The sequence below is a fragment of the Clarias gariepinus genome, chromosome 10 (genome assembly GCF_024256425.1).
Source record: "Clarias gariepinus isolate MV-2021 ecotype Netherlands chromosome 10, CGAR_prim_01v2, whole genome shotgun sequence".
Taxonomy (NCBI): domain Eukaryota; kingdom Metazoa; phylum Chordata; class Actinopteri; order Siluriformes; family Clariidae; genus Clarias; species Clarias gariepinus.
Window position 1 is genome coordinate 29,986,543 of NC_071109.1, and position 15,215 is coordinate 30,001,757.

General features: G+C 39.3%; 1 protein-coding gene across 2 annotated transcripts in view; it reads left to right on the plus strand.

Moving 5' to 3' along the window:
- syt9b (synaptotagmin IXb) overlaps positions 1 to 15,215 on the plus strand; it is a 58,729-nt gene that overhangs the window by 16,525 nt on the left and 26,989 nt on the right. For both annotated transcript variants that reach the window (XM_053506593.1, XM_053506594.1), the window contains exons 2-3: positions 4,070 to 4,436; positions 6,662 to 7,208. In XM_053506593.1, coding sequence (XP_053362568.1) covers positions 4,070 to 4,436; positions 6,662 to 7,208 — 914 coding nt within the window. The remainder of the gene's footprint in view (positions 1 to 4,069; positions 4,437 to 6,661; positions 7,209 to 15,215) is intronic.

The following is a 15,215-nucleotide window of genomic DNA, read 5'->3' on the forward strand; positions in this document are numbered from 1 at the left end:
CCTATGGAGGATAAAGAAGTGGCGATATAAAACTCATCAGTTTCTTCTGGGTTTTCTTGTTTCATCCCACCTCTCAAAAATATGCCAGTTGGTGGATTATTCATGCTAAATCACTGCTACTTGTATAGTAAATGTCTTCATGTTCTTCTATTGTTTATTCCCACTTCACAAGCAGGTCTACAATAAGGACAGGGGTGGCTCAAACGGTTGAGGCTCTGGGTCCCTGTTCGGAAAGTTGGGGTTTCGAGCCCCACCACCACTCAGTCACTGTAAGCCCTTGAGCAAGGGACTTAACCCTTTCCTGGCTGACCCTACACTCTGACTCGAGCTTCCTAACTGGGATATGTGGTAAAAACAAAAAACTTTCACTGTGCCTGTATGGTACAGTACATGTGACAAATAATGATCTTAATTTATTAGGGGTCGACCGATTATCGACTTGACCGATAATTAGCATTTTTACAATTATCAATATCAGCAATTTTTTTTATCGGGATCGATTTTTGTTCAGAGTGAGCACGTCTTTAGCGAACTCTCTACAATGTAAAAGAGGAACAGAAGCCATCTCACTGGAGAGCATGCTGAGCAACTGTGCTTTCTGCACCACAATCTGGTGCTGCTACTAATTGAGACTCAAATCCAGCACTAGTTCTGTTTTAGTGGGTTTTTAGTTTATTCATTTATTTTTACCTTATAAACCTTCAGAAAGCTATTTATCTATTAATTAAAATGATGAGATTACTTATAAAGGGCGTCACAGTGGCTTAGTGATTAGCACTGTCGCCTTGCACCTCCAGGATCTGGGTTCGATTCCCGCCTCAGCGTCTGAGTTTTCACTCACTCGCCCTTGCTTGGTGGGTTTTGTCCGGGTACTCCGGTTTTCATCCCTCAGTACAAAGACATGGAGATAAGGTTAACAGGCATTCCCAAATTGTCCATAGTATGTGTGTGTGGCCTGCAGTGGATTGGCACCCTGTCCAGGGTGTATCCCAAGCTAAAAATATTAAAAGAACCATTCTGATTGAGATGCACAGAGCAGTATTATAGGTCATGTTCATTTCTCCAGACTTTGATTGCCGGATTCATGGCTATAAGGTGGACCTGACCCATGCCACATCCATGTTCAGGCTTTTACATAGTTCGGTAACTTACGCTTTGAAACACAGTGTAATTATCTCTCTCTTGCTCTCTTTGATCTTTATACCAGGGATGTTATAGCTATTGTGATTCACTGTGGATGCCCTGTATCCTTTCTCATCTCTAGACACAGAGCCAAGCACAAAGCTCGGTCTCTTCCTCTGGTTTATAAAAGAGTGAGAAGAGATACAGAGATGAAAGGATGGGAGAGACTGTGGCTCATTCAGTCCACACTATAAGCTGGTTCTCTGTCTGTGTGCCCTAATTCAGAGAGCGAGCATCTCTCGAGAGTGGCCAAATGCCATGAATGGAGAGGAACAGAGGGAAAGATGCATGGGAGTAGACGATGGTGGAATAGATAGTGGCGGGAGGAAGAGAAGGAAGGGGTGTGAGTGAGTTGCCGGGATGAATGGATGCACACACAGGGAAGGGTGCGAGAAGAAAGATGAAGAAAGACGTGTGGCAGAACGAAGGAGGGTTATTTTGAATGAGGGAAAGAAAGAAGCTTGAAACGGAAGGAAGAGGAAGTAAGACGAGACGAGAAGGAAGGACGAGTGAAAGAGAGACGGTAGGGGGGCGATGAATAACAAGCAAAGATAATATTTATTTCTGTTTGTTTAGAGAGATGTCCTGATGTCATGGCTACCTACCTCTATTTCTGGAGATGTTTATTTTTACAGCATTTCCAGTATTGCCTGTTTTAATATAGCTCATGTGGGTAATCAAGGAGATTCAGGTGGTAGATTCTCTGGATTACTGATTGAAGGGTCATCGGTTCGAGTCTCGCCCCCGTGGGTTGCCACTGTTGGCCCTTGGGCAAGGCCCTTAACCCTAGGTCTATCTAAATTACCCAGCCACTTGATCTTCTGGGCATCCTCAGTGCCAGTCCTAGGCCTTGGGAAATAGGTGGGTTGCGGCAAGAAGGGCATCCGGCTTACTTACAACTTGCGGCTCGAATGATCTGATTGTGGCAACTCAGAGAAAGGAAATAAGCCCAAGAAAAAAGTGTGGTCAATTAAAAGGCAAGGTTTTAAATTGCATACAACCTTCAAATACGTTCTACATACTAAAGTAAATACACAGAGTAATACTTGATATTTAGCAGAGGTGGAAAGAGTAATGAAATGTTGTACTCAAGTAAAAGTACTGTTACGTCAGTGAAGTACAAGTAAAGTTACCATTTTTTCATTTCATTTATTCATTTATTTTTTACTCAGTGACAAATATGATTTAAAATGTAGCGAAGTACAATACTTCTAACAAAACATACTTAAGTAAAAGTAAAATTACATTTTTAAAAACTACTTTAAGAAGTAGAAGTACACCAAAAACTACTCAATTACTGTAACGCAGGTAAATGTAATTCTTTACTTTGCACCGCTGATATTTAGTAGTATACAGTATATACCCTTAAGTATCATAGTGGAAAGTTAGTGCATAGGTTTATCTTTTATATTACAGACTTACAGTAATAAAGCACTAAACTCTATGTATACTGGAAAAAAAATTATTTTTTACAGTTATTGCCACATTGACCTCACTCTAAGCCATTTCCATATAATTGGTCCATTAAACGACTTCCTGAGAGGCCAGCGTTTCAGCTGTGAACCAGAACCAGAAAACTTTCTACCGCAATGGTATACAAGCACTAGTAAAACGCTGGAATAAGTGCATTAGTTTAGAGAAATTAAGGGCGTTTTTACTTTCATAATTGTGTTCTGTTATTAAGGACAATTAAACGTCTTGGTTTGACTTGAACAGCCCCAGTATGTTTTGTTTGTTCATGCATTTTTCTTTTTTCTAATATACACATTCATAACCTAAACTGCTTTTTACAATCTGTATTATGTCTGAAATAATAGTGTATAAATTAATATATTACTTCTGAATAGTGATTGACGTTAATACCTAAAACAAAAAACTAATACAATCAGTTCTATGCATTAAGTCAATGTGAAGCCTAGTGTTAGAGCAGGTCAAGTGAAATATGTTAAAAGTCTTTCTGCACACTGGCTATGGTTGATATATGTTAATACATGGCTACTTTATAGTAGGTTTGATTCCCTCGAAACAGTATGATGTTGAAGCTGTGTTCCGCCTCTGTTGTGCTTTGTTTTGCCTAATGACTAAATGCAAATGTACATATGTAAATCAGTATGTGCTGGATGAATGACTTATGCTCTTGCTAGTCTCATTTCCTCTGAGATCAACCGAATCATTAATATTCTGGCTCAGATACATCAAACAGGGCAGTATCCGTTGTGACACATCTCAGATGGTACATTGCGTGTGCAGCAGAACATATTGCTCATACTTTTCTTTCTTTTAAAGTTAATGTTTACAACCTTTGATACATTTCTTAATATTCCAAAAACTTTCTATTCTGATTAGTTGGTTAATTTTCTAACAGCATCTCTAACACTCTGGACAGGGTTATATTAATGCACTATTTCTAACTAATCACAACTAATTTGTACACAAATGGAGGTTAAAATAGATCAAACGGATTCATGATGATCCTTTTTAGAAGGAATATTGACCAAATATTGTTATGTTCAGCATTTGTATAGACAGAAATGTCTTTGAGTTTGTGCTTTTTCTTATTGATTCTCCATAACATGATTTCTATGTTTGTTTGTTGGTTGTTTTTAAAATTAACTTTAAGGCATAGAAATTGAGGGCTCGTGAGGGAACAACTTCAGTGACTTCACTTAACTCGAGTACTGGTTCTGTTTCTTGTTATTTATTTTTTATTACTATTGGTAGATTCCTCAATTTATATAGGAATTTATATTCCTCAGTATGTAAGATGCTTCAATTAAAAGCATTTATTTTTGGATTTATAAATTGGATTAGGATTTGAATTTGCTCATACACAAAGTGTCTAACAGTAAATAACAAGTTATCATGTCCTCCGTTTTTTTGTGGCCAGATGTGTCTGTGAGCCTGCTGTCATTGATGGTGACCTCATGTGGCCTGGCCCTGTTTGGTGTCTCGCTCTTCGTGTCATGGAAGTTGTTTTGGGTACCGTGGCGCGACCGCTTCTGGCCGTCCAGCCTGAAGGAGCAGCATGGCGAGCAGCAGCCTGTGCTGACCGAGGAGGAACTTTTGGAGCGCGAGTACAGCGCAGACTTCTACAAGGACAACTCAGTGGCCACGTTGGTGCCCGAGTCGGCCATGAAGATCAGCCACACGTCACCGGACATCCAACTGGAGGCACAGACCAAAGCCAAGGAGCACAACCATGTGCACATTGCACGTGTGCAGAGGCAGATCACCGACCCCACTTCATCCGTCCGGTAAGCCCTGGTGGTGCGTTTCTAAAACCTGAATAAAATAATATTTGTACTCTAGGATCGTTTGGTTGCTGGACATTGATTGTCATTATCGGGAAGCAAATACATTCAGAAAATTGACATTGAACAACTTGAGCGACAGTGTGCACATTAATCCCAGAAAGATTTAAAAAAAATAATTTAATCGGTTTTCCGTTCACCCTATAGTTCATCATTTGGCCAAGCGGAGTTTAGTATCTAAAGTTTGGTAAGACAATTTTGCAATGCAGCTACTGTACACACCAGGAATGTCAAGGTTACACAATAACTTGTACACTTGCATTAAACCTTGCCATTAGGCTATAGACTTCTATTAGGCTTTTCATTTTCAAATAGCAATTACAGAGGGTAAATACTAAGGGTATATTATTTTCATGTTAAACGCTGAGTCATAATATAATTTGCTAACGTTAGCTTTAGGCTAGCTCTGAACTCTTTGCACAAAATGAAACCAGTGTTCATTAAGAAAAGAGAAATTTAGGGTTGTTCAAAGAGCAAAACTACATTAAACTCTGTTTAAACTACTGATTAACTATTTTCTGGGGAAAATGGGGAAACAAACAGCACTCAACATTTTTTTTTCAGGAAACCCAAGTGCACAATGTGATGTCTGAAGCAAGAGCGGTTGTTTTTTGTAAACCTGTCCAGTACTGTGTTGCAGCACAGATCCGCTGCTTGAGTTTTAAGTCTTTAAGTTTTTTTTAAAAAGAAGTGTGTGATGGATGTTTATGCATTTTCAGGCAGCTGGCATCTGCTGTGTTTACTGTGTCTCAGTACACCGTGCTTTCGCTACTGCTCCTGTACCTGTTTATTCTGCTAGCGCAAGCGGTAACTGTCCACTACTAGTTAATCAATGGCGAAAAGACAGATTTTTAAAAAGGATCAAATATACCTGGACGTCAATATACTTGGGTGGCCCGCTCATGTGTAGGAACGACTGCCTAAACATATCTTAATCAACACTTGTCTCTTGTCTAGTAATTGCTCCTAAGTTGTTTCGCCTTGCCTCCGAACCATCAATGTTGTATCTTTAATTTCTTCTAGTTAGTTTGAGTGCGAGCTTATGGCAACACGATCAAAGGTTCATGACTCACTTCATGGCTTTGTTTATGGCCAATGTGTTTTTTTTTTTTTCTCCCTAATTTAGTCGTGGCCAATTCCTCCCCGTCACTAGGGGGCTCCCACATTAAGGCTACTACTACCATTCAGCCGGGAGGACCGAAGATTATCACGTGTTTCCTCTAAACCGCGTGACGCCAGCCGACCACATCTTTTCGAACTGCTTGCTCACGCACCGTTAGGGGCGGAGTAACACACTCGGAGGAAAGCGCTAGCCGCTTCTTCCGCGTGCGCGAGCTTACAGACGCCCCTGATTGGCTGTAGAGCCGTGATTAATGTGGGAGCACTAAATTAGCGGGGGGGGGGGGCAATCAGCTCTCTCTAGGCCTGTGAGAGGTCACAGCATCACCCGGGAATCGAACCAGCAATTTCCGAATGATAGGACGAGCACTTTACCACTGCGCCACTCGGAGGCCCCATGTCCAATGTGTTCTACAAAGCTAACTTGACACAAGGCTGAATCCCAAATCCCTTTTTACCCCTGAACAAGGGCACTTTACAATCCCTTGTTCCATATACCAAGTAGTGCTCTTGTTCAGGGGTTGGTCCCAAATCCCTATTTAACCCCTGAACAAGAGCACTACTTGGTACCAAATCATTATTTAACCCCTGAACAAGGGCACTACTTGGTACCAAATCCCTTTTTTTTTTTTTACCTCTGAACAAGCGTACTATTTGGTACCAAATCCCTATTTAACCCCTGAACAAGGGCACTACTTTCCACTTTACACTGTTTCTGATTCAACAATAGTTAGTTAGCCGAGGCTATTCTAAAGAGGACTAAGTGTAGACATAACTAAAAAACTTATGAGATTTACGAGATGGTCCACCATCAACATGGTCGCCTTTTAGCTACATAACAGCGGCAAGAGTTTACAACTGATTTCACCTCTGACAATAGTACATTGCTAATGTGTAGATTGAAAACATACCGACTTGTCTATCTGGTAATTTCTGTCAGGCTGACTGATGTTAGATGTCCATTAGCAAAAATAAAACTTGGCTTAAAAAGATTTCTTGATGTAAAGGACTGTGAATAACTAACAGAACTGTTTGTCTCTTTCCTGCAGACATAACTCCATCCGGAGACAAATGAACCTTTCAAGCCCCGAGTTCAGCCCGGGTCAGTTCCAGAGACAGGAATCATTATCCGGGCCAGGTCTGGGCCGGATTAAGCCAGAACTCTACAAGCAACGCTCGGTGGACACGGATGACAGTAGGAGACCGGACAGCTGTGGTCGTCTACACTTCGTCCTTAAGTATGACTGTGACCTGGAACAACTGATCGTAAAGATCCACAAAGCTGAGGATCTTCCAGCCAAGGACTTCTCGGGAACGTCGGATCCGTACGTGAAGATCTATCTACTGCCTGAGCGCAAGACCAAACATCAGACCAAAGTGCACCGCAAGACCCTGAACCCTGTGTTCGACGAGGTCTTCTTATTTCCCGTTGCGTACGGCGAGCTACATTCACGCAAGCTGCACTTCAGCGTCTATGATTTTGACCGCTTCTCACGGCACGATCTCATTGGCCAAGTAGTGGTGGACAACTTCCTGGATTTGCCAGACTTCCCCGGAGAGACAAAACTCTGCAGAGAAATTATCTACGTCACTGCGGTAGGTCTTTTTTTTTCTCAGTTAGAGCTGGTGCTTGGTGTGCTTTACTTTTTTTTTCACGTTTGTTAAAAGGCGATATGCATAATGTGGATCAAATCAACTAACTGAGGGTGAGAGCCATGCCAACAAACACGGTACACAGAGAGATTAAAAGCATGTCCAAACTTTATTTAGGGGAACACAAGTTGAAGCTGATGTACTAAGAGAATGTACGCAGGATTGTGTTACAAATGAGCGAAATAGCCTCCCTCGTGTGCACGCTGGCCTTAATGAATATGCAAATTGGGGCTTTTAACTAAATAGAGGATGTTTTCTGCACAAATTGATTTAATTGTGTGTGTAAATGAATACACCTGAAGGGCAAGTATTGAACTGTTAGAAACCAATTTGACATGGCTTGTTGTATTAAGAACCCTTCTCGACAGGATGCCTCCGTAATTAGAAAGTTTTCTAAAATTACAATTGGATATTAATGTGGAAAGTTTTAAATGAAACATTGATTGCATGATCACACCCCTAAAGTTAACTTCATAAAAATGAGCACTGGTTTGTTTAGTTTTTTGTTGGTTCCTGATTTCCTCTCCAGTTCATTGGATGTCTAACGTATCATATAACAATAAGAGAGGGAAGACTATTATACAGTATCAGGAATAGATTGTCTGCTCATAAGTTTAAAGATGTCCATGACTGGCTAGTATCGCTGCGGCTAAAGGGCAGAGACAGTACGCCACTCCTCCCTCTCTGAGCACTGGGCCAAATTTGCTTTCTTGTACCCCTAGCCATGGAACGCTTTGGCATCATTCAGATTTAAACTCATAATTTAGGGTTAAAGTGAGAAAGTATTTTTTCAAGTCTGTCTTAAATCAAAATCTAGGTGCATGTAAGTACATTACCATAGGTGTTGTATGTTCTGCGCACCGATTGTGAAGTTTGTGAGTGAGGTGGTGTCGAAAGTATTCACATTCATTACTTGAGTAGAAGTATAGATGCTAGGGTTTAAAAAGACTTCTTTAGAAGTTGAAGTATCAACTCAAGCTTGTTACTCAAGTAAAAGTGTAAAAGTACTGGTTTCAAAACTACTTAAAGTATAAAAGTAAAAGTAATCCAAGTAATTAATAAAAAAAAATAATAAAAAAAAAATATATATATATATATATATCATTCCTGTTACGTTCCTTGCTGGTGCTTGGTTTTGCCATTTCGCTCGAATCTTGAGTCTCTATCACGGACATCTATTCAAATGCTCTTATCAAAATGCTATTTTATTCTAACGTCCTTGCTGGAGTGTGTGACGTGACGTCATGTGCAGGTGCGATGGATCGCGCACCAACCAATAGGGTGTCGGAATGGTATGTTTATACTTCTCATCCAACCACAATCAAATTTACTCCATCAGGATGGCGCGATTTATCCGGTTGTTGTTGTTTTTTTGTTTGTTTTTTGAATGGCGAGCTGAAATAAAATAGGAGTAACAAGAGTAACTATTTTTAAAATGTAAGGAGTAGAAATAAAAAGTCGGCTGAAAATTAATTACTCCAGTAAAGTATAGATACCCAACATTTCTACTTAAGTAAAGTAACGAAGTATTTGTACTTCGTTACTTGACACCTCTGCAATGTAAGTGATTGGGGCCAAATTCAGAAATGCATTCCAAAGTTTATCTGAGGGACATATGGAGCTTCTGCACTCCTTCTGAGCTAAGTCCAGTTCAGAGCTTTCAGAGCTTATGGTGTATTTAGTTAAATCTTATCTAGTTCCAGTTAGCCACACAGCTACAGTATGTCTAGAGAAAAAAAAACATTAAATCCACACTAAATACATTTTTAAATACAGTAAGTCTGCAGAAGCTTAGTTTGAGTCTCAGCTGAACTTTGGAACGCATTTTTGCAAGGAATGAGGGTTGTGGATTTTTGCCCTCTTTACTAACATTGTACTCACGTTCCGGGTTACAAACTGCACGCTCTTTGTGCTAAGAAGGTAAACTTATAACGACCAAGACCTATTGTAATGCACTTTATATGCACCTCAATTCTGATTTAGGAATTTGCTGTCCCTTTAATGCTTTAACCGTATGTTGCACCACTTGATAAATTGTCTCATAAACACAGATTTAAGCTGTGTGTGAAGCATGCACCGTCACAACAGCGTTAAAAAAAACAACTGCTAACTATGAAATATTTTGATCTAAGATCAAAAGAGGTAGCTACTCGAGACTTTATCTTTGTTGGAGTCCTTTTCAGTTTTCATTAGAGGTGTTTGCATCAACAGTACCATATAACAGTTTTAAGAAAGCTGATGTTACGTTATTATCCAGCCTAGTCTGTGCCTCGAACACGTATTGGAAATCGATAGGATGAATCTGTGCATTGACATAAGTGCCAGGTATGATTATACAAACCACAAAAAAAAATTGCATACTTTGACGGCAGCATGCAAAAGAATCGATGCATAATTGGGTCAATAATACGGAAGGATGCCTTAATGGCTCTCGATTGTTTTTATTTAATTTTAAAAACAACTTTTTCAGAGAAGGCGCAAAGCCAGCTGACACCGGCATGGAGATATTACAACCAGATCGATAATTGCTGAAGGACTTGTAGAATGGATGCAGCTTAATGCTGCACCGCTTTAAAGGAATCGTCTCTGTGTGACATCATGAAGAGGGTAATTACCAGAGAGATGGCGTATAGCGCGTCTTCATTCATCGTTTCATCAGCGGTCCTGTAAAAGGCTGTTACTGTTCCATATAGAGTTTGAATATATGTTGTTTGCTCTTAATTACAGGAAATGAGGTCATCAACTGACATTAAAAGGAAGCAAAGGTCTGAATGAATCCAAGATCCGGGCTAAAACGAGCGCTGAGGGTTTACAGCGACGGAAATGAGAGTGTTTGTTTATTTATTTATTTATTTATTTATTTATCGCTGTTGCTTGAAGGGCATGGATTATTTCTTAATTATTTTTTAATTAGCATCATGATTACGAGGCCAAGTCACTGTGGCGTTCTCAAACACATCCTTGTTAAGCAATAAAAATGGAGACTGGCCATGAAATTATGCTAATTACACTGTTGTGATGCTAGCAGCTCTCAGCGTTATTTCACCGCGGACTGCGAATGTCGGAAAGCTAATGGGGCCGTAATGAGACTCCGGGTGCTTAGAGGTGTCAAGTTTTTATTTATTTTTTATTTTTATTTTTTTATCATTAAACAGGACACATTCCGAGCGGAAACAATATGCCGTATAAACATTTAGGAGCAGTTTACCCACAAGACTTCTTATAATGAGAGCTTGGTAGGTTTCGCAAACGTGACAGCTCAGCCAATTAGTGTCACAGACTCCTGCCTTCAGCTTGTTAGTCATCCTGACCATTTTGTACAATAGAGGATCATGTGTAACTGTGTGTAAAAAGCAGTACAGAATCTCATCTAAACCATGTTCAGGAAGAACCGTAGAAGTGATGCTAGGTGTCTGTCCCTCCCTGATCACTCTCGTGCTTAAAGAAATAAAAGTATTTGGAAGGTTACTACTGGAAGGAACGATGGCTTAGTGGTTTGGCTTGAGAATTGAGTGATTGCATACTGCGATTGAATTCTTACAAATATTTTCCAGTCTTTGAAAACAGGCATAGAACTATATAAAATGTGTTTATTATGTCTGCATTTTTATGTACAAAACCATTCACTATTTCAAAAAATTAGTGAAATCCATGAAAACAGAAAGCATCAAATTTGACAAAGTTACCTGAAGAACTTCCGCATTTTCTCCAGCATGCTCAGTAAAACCTACTAGCTGTTGTGCTTGTAAAACGGAACAAATCTGTATTTGACACCATTACCAAGCGAAGAGCTTTCATACCAATTATTGACTCTCACTCTTTAGTGCACTTTATAGAAGTTTCTTTTATGTTTTTAAATGTTTTCAAAAGCATCTTCACTTAAATAATTTTGTTTTAATGTTCCCAGGATGTTTGCACAGTACTGCGATTTAAACAGTGAGTAGGTTTTGCTAAACGTGCTGGAGAATATGAGTTCTTTTGGTAACTTTATTATACTTGCTTCTTGCTGTTAGGTGTTTTTTGTTTCATCTGAAAACTGGTCAGTCCTTTAATATGTTGATTTTTGATTTTTGATTTTATTTTTCCTGATTACCACTCAGTCAGGAGGGCCGTGTTTCACATGTTTCCTCCGAACGACCTGACGCCAGCCGATCGCATCTTTTACATTTAGGCATTTGGCAGACGCTCTTATCCAGAGCAACTTACATTTTTATCTTATTATACATCTGAGCAGTTGAGGGTTAAGGGCCACGCTCAAGGGCCCAACAGTGGCAACTTGGTGGTTGTGGGGTTTGAACCTGGGATCTTCTGAACCGTAGTCCAATGCCTTATCCACTGAGCTACCCCTGGCCCATCTGGCATCTTTTGAAACTGTTTGCTCACGCATCATTGGGGGTGGCGTAACACACTCGGAGGACAGCGCTATCCGCCCCTTTCGTTTGGGTGAGCTCTGATTGGCTGTAGAGCCGTGATTAATGTGGGAGCACTCAGCACTCATCCCTCCCCGCTGAGAGAGCTTGGCCAATCAGCTCTCTCTAGACCGCGTTATGCAAATATTATATTTCTATTCCTCTCTAAGGAAATGAGTTTAAAAAGTGTAAGGAAAAATGTATAAATTATAGTTATCAGTTTCCCACTGATGAGCAAGCCGAGGACGATGGTGGCAAGGAAAAACACCCTGAGATGTCAAAGGAGAGAAACCTTGAGAGAAACCAGCCTCAACAGGATCCTCATTAAGGTGATAATGGATGGCAGAGATTTTTTTTTCTGTCATACTTTGTGTTAGAATGTTTAAGTTAATATGTTCTAGAAGTTATTTCATTAAATATTCTTCTGTAATGTTATTTATTTATCAAGTTTTAAGTTATGTTGGAAAGAAAAGAATGGTTTTGTACATAATAATACAGACATGATAAACATACTGTATATAACACAACTTGTAGTAAAGGTATTATGACACACACACACACACACACACACAAAATGTGTTTAATTTACTTTGCTTTAAAATAACTAATCATGTTTGAAAAAGATTTTAAGAATTACACAAAATTAGCATCCTTGTTAACGTACTAAAGACATTCAGGGACAGTCTAATCGTTTGTTATTTAATTTGTTAAATCAATAAATCAGCGTATAATTTGGGTAATGGGTTTGAACCCATTCATTCCACTCAACCCACCATCAGTCAATTTCTTAATATCAGTGGAAAGTAAAAGTATTTTTCAGTGATATAATAAAAACTGACTGACGATGGGTTGAATCTTCAATGTGATCTTAAGAAAATTTGAATGCCTTGTAAAATATTTTAGAATATTATTCTAGGGCTAAATGTGTTCAGGTAGCAAGGTGAAATAAATCAAAAAGTACATTATTTATAATAGATGACTCATGAAAAAGGGATATTTCAAGCAAGAGTGTTATAAATGGTATATATTCACACATTGTTTAAAATGCTGTAGCAACACAGGTGAAAGTAAAACCTGGACGGCCCAGTACTGTGTAGCAGTAAAAGATTTAGTTGCTGTCCATAGTACTGGAAAGAGGGGAGAGCAGGTACCTGCCAAAACACCCATTCAAAACTAACCACAGAAGCACTTTCAGCAAGAAAACACATCTGATAATGTTATGTCATCCTATATATAGTGGTGTGAAAAACTATTTGCCCCCTTCCTGATTTCTTATTCTTTTGCATGTTTGTCACACTTAAATGTTTCTGCTCATCAAAAACCGTTAACTATTAGTCAAAGATAACATAATTGAACACAAAATGCAGTTTTTAAATGAAGGTTTACGTTATTAAGGGAGAAAAAATCTCCAAATCTACATGGCCCTGTGTGAAAAAGTGATTGCCCCCCTTGTTAAAAAATAACTTAACTGTGGTTTATCACACCTGAGTTCAAATTTCTGTAGTCACCCCCAGGCCTGATTACTGCCACACCTGTTTCAATCAAGAAATCACTTAAATATGAGCTACCTGACACAGAGAAGTAGACCAAAAGCACCTTAAAAGCTAGACATCATGCCAAGATCCAAAGAAATTCAGGAACAAATGAGAACAAAAGTAATTGAGATCTATCAGTCTGGTAAAGGACATAAAGCCATTTCTAAAGCTTTGGGACTCCAGCGACCCACAGTGAGAGCCATTATCCACAAATGGCAAAAACATGGAACAGTGGTGAACCTTCCCAGGAGTGGCCGGCCGACCAAAATTACCCCAGGGACAACTCATCCAAGAGGCCACAAAAGACCCCAGGACAACATCTGAAGAACTGCAGGCCTCACTTGCCTCAATTAAGGTCAGTGTTCACGACTCCACCATAAGAAAGAGACTGGGCAAAAACGGCCTGCATGGCAGATTTCCAAGGCGCAAACCACTTTTAAGCAAAAAGAACATTAAGGCTCGTCTCAATTTTGCTAAAAAACATTTCAATGATTGCCAAGACTTTTGGGAAAATACCTTGTGGACCGACGAGACAAAAGTTGAACTTTTTGGAAGGTGCATGTCCCGTTACATCTGGCGTAAAAGTCACACAGCATTTCAGAAAAAGAACATCATAATATGGTGGTGGTAGTGTGATGGTCTGGGGTTGTTTTGCTGCTTCAGGACCTGGAAGGCTTGCTGTGATAGATGGAACCATGAATTCTACTGTCTACCAAAAAATCCTAAAGGAGAAAGTCCGGCCATCTGTTCGTCAACTCAAACTGAAGCGATCTTAGGTGCTGCAGCAGGACAATGACCCAAAACACACCAGCAAATCCACCTCTGAATGGCTGAAGAAAAACAAAATGAAGACTTTGGAGTGGCCTAGTCAAAGTCCTGACCTGAATCCTATTGAGATGTTGTGGCATGACCTTAAAAAGGCGGTTCATGCTAAAAAAAAAACCCTCGAATAAAGCTGAATTACAACAATTCTGCAAAGATGAGTGGGCCAAAATTCCTCCAGAGCGCTGTAAAAGACTCGCTGCAAGTTATCGCAAACGCTTGATTGCAGTTATTGCTGCTAAGGGTGGCCCAACCAGTTATTAGGTTCAGGGGGCAATTACTTTTTCACACAGGTTTTTTTTTTTTTTCTCCCTAAATAATAAAAACCATCATTTAAAAACTGCATTTTGTGTTTACTTGTGTTATCTTTGACTAATAGTTAAATGTGTTTGACGATCAGAAACATTTTGTGTGACAAACATGCAAAAGAATAAGAAATCAGGAAGGGGGCAAATAGTTTTTCACACCGCTGTATATAACACTTTGTCTCTTTAGTAATTGCTTCTAAGTTCCGAATTTCCTTTGAACAGTACAGTATAGCAGGGGGACACCTCATTAATGGACTCATTAATAAAGCACTTGTTTTTGAGATTCAGGTTAAAGATAAAATACGGATATTATATATAAAATGTAACTATTTACCATGCATTCAATTTATAGGTCATTGTCTTTCCAATATTTTATAACTCGTTCTTAAAAGTCTTTACACTGACAAGTCATTTTTTCCCCACATTATTATTATGCTGTATGATGAATAACTGCATAATTGATAAAAGATTTAGAAATTAAATATATTCACTTGACAGACATTCAGGCAAACAGAAACCCAAGATATTCTGTTTACATTATAAAATAATGGTTTGGCCTTTCTACCTTTTAAAAGCTCTTCTTCGAGAAGCCCTCTAGTGCTTTTATTTTATTATTTTTTTTTGTATAGCGTACTGTACATTTTCATCGAGCTTTACAGCTTAGAGTTGAGAGTCTTGCTCAAGGGTTCAGCAGGAGTTCTCCGGTGGCCTCGTTCATTGCTACAGCAACAGAGTTGATTCTTAGCACAAAAAAATCTGCTGGTCTGCCGCCGACTTTACTAACGTAAAGGGCTTGGGGTTGGCAAGAGTTTCTCACTATCACAACAACTTAAACTATTTACCTGTACAGCATTTAATAAGATATTTTGTACTAGG